At 40.5% G+C, this 6,485-nt stretch overlaps 1 protein-coding gene across 1 annotated transcript; it reads right to left on the bottom strand.

Moving 5' to 3' along the window:
• Positions 1-1,741: 1,741 nt before the first annotated feature.
• On the bottom strand, positions 1,742-4,572 carry LOC147640939 (ras-related protein RABA1f-like). The gene is made up of 2 exons (XM_086816749.1): positions 4,257-4,572; positions 1,742-2,600 (listed from the first exon to the last, which is right to left on the bottom strand). The coding sequence occupies exons 1-2, from the start codon at positions 4,472-4,474 to the stop codon at positions 2,168-2,170; spliced, it is 651 nt and encodes a 216-aa protein (XP_086672875.1). The 5' UTR covers positions 4,475-4,572; the 3' UTR covers positions 1,742-2,167.
• Positions 4,573-6,485: the final 1,913 nt, after the last annotated feature.

Consider the following 6,485-nt stretch of genomic DNA (forward strand, 5'->3'; position numbering starts at 1 on the left):
CAAACTCCATGTCTATCCATGTCCTTGGTATCTGTTTACCTAGAAAAAAAAGGACATATGTACACTATGTACAGCATACAAAGGGATCAGATTTTCTTCATCGTCTAAGTGGTCAAAATAGATAATGATGCTTCATATCTTGAAACTTCATTGTGTTTATGTATCTGTTCTTGCTCCATCTTTGCATATTGGAGTTGGCATATGTTAGCCCCATAAAATGGATTAACACACGTGTGTGCACGCATCTGTTTTTTTTTTAAACTTACTTTTTAGCGGAGGACAAATATTTAGAATGAAAGGTTGAAAGCCCATATCTTCAACCAAATCTAATATTAAACTTTATATACTAAACTCAAGTCCCAAGGTTGATACAATATCATAATAGCTTGAATAATCTTACTACCACAAGGTCTAATAGGTCTTCCTCAAAAAGTTGGCTATCTCAATTTATGGACTAACCCACTGCGAGTCACTAGAGAATTACTAAACTAATACTTCACTATATTAAAAGAACTTTGAATCACAACATTGAATACACATACTGCAAAGATTCGAAGTTATAAGGCTACATGAATAGCGCTTGGGTAGGCAATGAAAGTGACACAAGATCCACATTAGGATATTGTTTCACTTTAATATGGGGTGTTCACTTAAAGAAGCAAGAAGAAAAACACAACTACTGAGGTAATGACTTAAAAAAGAATCTCAAGAACATAGAACTAGAACAAGATAACCTGACACCCTTATGAAGGGACAATCTCAAGGAACATAGAACTACAACAACATAATCTGACACCCTTATAAACAGACAATTAAAGTTCAATCAAACTAACTACAAATCTAGTATTTCATGTTAGAACAAGAAGCATACCACCACTTTATTTGCAAAAAGTATGAGAGTAATGAAATAACCCTCAATGCATTGTCCAACCTCTTCATAAAACAAAGCAAGAGAAATTCATACGCATGTTTAAAAATTTTACTCATCATCAAGAGGAAATACTGAAATATTTATGATGAGGTTTGATTTCTATAAAGTAAAGGTTGAGAACCTTACAATAGTAGCACATAATTAATGGATGAGGTTTGATTTCAATAAAGTAAAGCTTGAGAAGCTTACAATAGAAGCACATAATTAATGGACTTTATCAGTCACGCTTAGCCGAAATATTGTTGACTTTGCTCCACCCATGTACTTGGCAATCATATCTTACTTAACTTGCTCTTTTCATGTGCACTTTTTTTTTTATAGGTACATGCATGATTATCATGACTTAGTGTGATAAAATCCTTCCAATGCATTCAATGACACAGTTATCATATAGCCATGATCAGCAGATTGAATTAAGTAGGAGAGGAGCCCAAGAATATTCCTAGCAATAATACAAAGAGATCTCCAAGCAACACCAAAGATACTCGATTCAATTGTCAGATCGAGCAACACGGGAAGGTGATGGAAAATCATTACTTAGACTTCTACATTAAATTATTCACATCAAGTTTGATGGTTTGTCCTTTTAAGTACCTCAACTATTAATACAAGTTGTATGAACTTCCACCCAGATGATTGATCACCCTTACCTTGACCGTCCTATGCATAAAGAATTTCAATATTTGTATTTTTTTTTTAATATCAATTTGATAATTTGACCTCAAACTCCAAGACAAACTGATCAAAGCTAGTTAGAAAGAAGAATTTGCTAGAGAATGAAACTCTTATGAAACATAGGCAAGAACAGTATAGTGACAAATAAAGACCTGATTTGGCACAGGGCCATAATGTTTTTAGAGAAATGCAACTAAACAAAGAAATCACAGCCGAATGCTGCTATATACTATATGTGATGCTACAGAAAAGAATTCAGCTAAGACATCCATACCCCAAAATTGTGGCATATTGCATGAACCTCTTCTTTCTTCATCCGTCACATGCTGCACACAGGAAGTCCAACCATGACCCGTGTACGACCATATTTGATGTGACTCCTCAAAACTACTCTTCCTCTGCTTACCCATCTCCAAAATGTTTGGCTCCTCAAAACTACTATGCCTCTGCTGACCCATCTCCAAAATGTTTGGCTCGAATACCACAACAAAGGCCTCCTTTGTTTTTCTGAAGACAGGGAACCAGCAATGAAAGCATCTAATGCCTTCCACATGAGCTTATCTATGCTGAACAACATCCAACTTTCTTAGTTGCTGTCACATCACTACTGCCAACATTTATCGTTTGACCTTGGCTTGGCACAGCTGCAGGATCCTCCCCAATGTCAAGGGCCTTCTTGCTGACGACCCTGTAGATTTGAGTCAGTATTTGCTTGAATGCATTCTCCACATTTGTCGATTCCAAGGCAGATGTTTCCATGAAGTACAGCCCCTCTCTCTCTGCAAAAGACTGGCTGTCATCTGCTGACACCGCTCTCAGGTGCCGAAGGTCAGACTTATTGCCCACAAGCATAACCACAATATTGGAGTCTGTGTGATCCTTGAGCTCTTTTAACCACCTCTCGACATTCTCAAATGTCACATGTCTGGTTATATCATACACCAGCAACGCACCCACAGCGCCCCGGTAATAGGCACTAGTGATGGCTCTATACCTAAATTATATAGCAAAGACAAACTGCAAGAGATCACAACTCCGAGCAGAACATAAAAGGCAAAGCAATCATTTGCAATAAGAACAAGCAAATGCATTTCTGCCTACCTACAACACAATGGACAGGCTTGATTGTGACTAGTTCAGCCATGTGACCACACAGAAAGACATCCATAGCCTCACTCCAACACTGCAAAAAATGACCTACTGATTCACACAATTGCTGTATGAAAGGGTCCCCTAAAGTTCCATTTCTTCACCCCATTTTTCAAAAATTATAGATGCCATCACCAGTAGCAGCATAACCCACACAATGTCTGGTTGGCCCGATATAGGCAGCCTATATCTGGCCAACCAGGCTGGTCTTGCTCATGTGCATTGAACACTCGGACTGACCACACCTAACAGGGCCCACTTTTATCCCAGTAATCTCCTATCACATCTAGTGCCCACATGTTTGCACCCTGGTTATCTGCTCTGAAAAAATATACATGTAATGCGTGTGATGTTCTTCCCCACTTTGATTGCAGCTGGCCTTTACTGCTTATACTCTTGCTAGGTTTGCCAGTCTTTGGCCATTTGTGAGCCCTTTTCTATGAAGGCACAGAGTTTTTTAGCTGCCTGTGAAGGTTTCCAGTCTCTAAGGCAATTCGCTTATGAGAATGGCAGGCTGAGAACAAGAGGACAAAAAGTGGACAGAAGAAGAAGGGGAAATTTCAGCATGGACAAGAGGTGCAGCAAGGGACGCAGTTTTGACAGCCTTTAAGCACTTTTGATCACCCAAAACTAGCCAGCCAGGGGCTGAGAATGAGAAGTAGCCCCTAATTTGGCTTATACCTGGTGCTAAAAAGGCCGACCATAGACTAGAGGGAAGAGAGCTATAAATAACCACCCCCATAAACCCAAGGAAACTGTACATTCATTCCTACATCAGCCCCACGTGAGCATAGTTCAGCAACCAGTAAAAAGCATCAGAATCAGACCCTGAACTCAGATTTAGTGCCTTCATCATGCAGTTTCATCACTAGCTCAGTTCCCAGCCTGATTTAGCACAGAGAGCATGAGGGGTGATTATCAGTTTCAGCTTTTGCCGTTGTACTCTTCCATTGTCATACCAACAAAAGGAGATGTTTTACTTTTCTGTTTTTCGCCATGTCACATGCATGATGCAGGTGAATATAAAATAGGCACCAGAGGGATTAGGGTTACGGACTATATCCTGAGTTCCGTCACGTGTTAACATTTTCACCTGCTTGCTCAAAGTAAAGCTTAGGTGGGCTTTGACATAGCTATCACGTTGGCCTACATGTTCTGCAAGGAGAGATCTAGCCTACATGGCTGCATGGCGCATCTGGAATGCCATCATCAGATATACACACCGGGGAGGTGATTAGAAGATCAAGAAAGATTACGCAAAAAGCTCACTTCCTCGTGATATGAAGTGCCCTAGCCAAGGCAGTTCTGGGGTGCATTGATCTCTTATTGTTTAGTTTTACTAAACAACTTGAATCAAACTCAGTTTTGCGGATTAAACTGTTTCTGAGGACACGGATTAGCCCTAGTTTTGCAGAGACACAAGGCATCCGTGTGTGTGTGTGTGTGTGAGAGAGAGAGAGAGAGAGAGAGAGAGACAGGAGGAGGGGCAGCAGCAGGACACCTTTCTTGGCCGGCTGTGTCCCAGATCTGGGCCTTGATGGTCTTGCCGTCGACGCTGATGCTGCGCGTGGCGAACTCAACGCCGATGGTGGACTTGGACTCCAGGCTGAACTCGTTGCGCGTGAACCTCGACAACAGGTTGGACTTGCCCACGCCCGAATCGCCTATCAGCACCACCTTAAACAGATAGTCGTAGTCATCGTCGGATCTATACGCCATGGCAACACTACACAACGACACCACCACGAAGCTCTCCAAATCAAATGATGCAGCTCTTCCGCTGGCTATGGCGGACTTGCAACGCCAGATATAGACCGTCCGGACGACCGTAGCAGATAGCCGCGCCCAAAACTAGCTGGATTCACAAACGTCCGCGCCCAACTCAGGTATGCATTTTTTTGGAAAACGTCCTAACAATTCAAAAAACCTTCAACCTCAAATTTTAAAGGTTTTTAACAAAATTATAACTAAAATCTCTTAAAATTTGTAGGTTTTTGTGAATTGTTATTTTGAAATTTGAAAATTATTTTTTAAAATTTGCTATTCACCTGACACTAAACCTCAGTTTTTCGTGAACATTATTAGAGTGCAGTCATAGGCTTCTGTGCACTTCTCTGTACCTCTAGACTGAAGGTCACTAGGTAACCTAGATTGAAGGGAGCATGTCACCTGGACTTAAGGAAATGCGAAGGGAGCAGCCGCACATTGCTTTTTTGCCATGTAAGAGGGGGGACTTGCTATTGTTTGTGAATCCAGCCTACTTTTCTCTATTATGATCAAAATTTACGTAGAACACAAAAACATTGTTGGAAAACATGGATCTAGGCTAGGTTATGGAGGATTGAAACTTATTAGCCTCATAGTCAAGTGAGTAGAAGAACTAGAAGACTTTAAAAATGATGTATTAACAATGGATTAACGCAAAGAAAAAAACAAAAACACACAATAATCATCTTACATTAGAATTGATCCAAGTACATCCTTTTATAGCTCTCATGGAGCTCCCAAATGGCACGCTATGTGCACCCTTGCGCCATCCATGTGTCCATAAATGCTCACACTACATGTAACACTTTGTGCTTTCCATGTGCTGCCTTTTTTACCATTGACTTCACCTATTACAAGTGACCATACAAATCAACCTTTAAGCTAGGACTTTTAGTCTTTCTATTTCCTTTCTAAACGTGCATGCTCTCCCCCTTGCTATACACTTGTTACACCCTCACACATTGCTATTTCAACACTCCCCCTCAATGTGATGAGGATCTATCAACCTAACATGCTACACTGGACGTATGGTCCTAGTCATATGCTGGAGTAGTCCATCTTGCCACTCAGAATAGGTTGCTTTGATCTTTGGAAGCCTCGCCTTTGTCTTCATCCTGGATCGTGATATTTGCTCCTTCAGCATGTTTCGTATGTCAACAATCCTTTCCATGTGCCCTATCTTTCCATAGTAGTGGCAGGTTATCTTTGTCCTCGGTAGTTCTTTGGTTCTCGGCCCTAGTCCTCCTTAAAAGAATGCTTTCTCCTTAGTTGATGTAGCTTGGGATACCCTTCCTCAAATCTGCTTCTCTTCTTCTATGAGTGTTGCTTCCACTACAATGGTTGGATCTAGGAGGTTTTTCAAGGTAGCCACCAAGGGGCTATACTCCTCGTGTATCATACTTTTTAACAATATAGCTATGGCATCCTCTTACTCTATATGTGCCCCAATGCCAACCAATTGTTGTGTTATACTCTTCATTTTGTTAAGGTGTGTTAAAAGAGAGTCGTATCTTTAATGTCCAAGCAAAAGAATTGTATTTTTAAGCTTATTTTTTAATTCTTTTGTTTTGTCGTAAATGATTTCCCTAGCGCATCCCAAGCACCCCTAGATGTATCTTGTGATGCAATGTGATAGATAAATCGAACGTATTGTTTTGGTGGGTAGTTTTTAGTGAGCATTTTTTGGATTTAAGGCGAGCAGTTTCTCTCTCTACTCTCTCTCTCTCTCTCTCTCTCTCTCTCTCTCTCTCTCTCTACCAAAGCAATAATAAATTGGATGATTGCTTTAATCTTAATTAACTACAATTTTCTAGAAACTTTAGTTATTTCACACTTAAAATGGTGGGCAATTTTTAGTGAGCATTTTTTGGATTTAAGGCGAGTAGTTTCTCTCTCTACTCTCTCTCTCTCTCTCTCTCTCTCTCTCTCTCTCTCTCTCTCTCTCTCTCTCTCTACCAAAGCA

The sequence above is a fragment of the Cibotium barometz genome, chromosome 2 (genome assembly GCF_041138505.1).
Source record: "Cibotium barometz isolate CiBa-2024 chromosome 2, ASM4113850v1, whole genome shotgun sequence".
NCBI classification, from domain to species: Eukaryota; Viridiplantae; Streptophyta; class Polypodiopsida; order Cyatheales; family Cibotiaceae; genus Cibotium; species Cibotium barometz.

Coding starts and splice junctions, on each gene's coding strand:
- LOC147640939 (XM_086816749.1), bottom strand. CDS start 4,474: ATGGCGTATAGATCCGACGATGACTACGACTATCTGTTTAAGGTGGTG. Junction 2,601..4,256: donor GACACAGCCGGCCAAGAAAG/GTGTCCTGCTGC, acceptor TATATAATTTAG/GTATAGAGCCATCACTAGTG.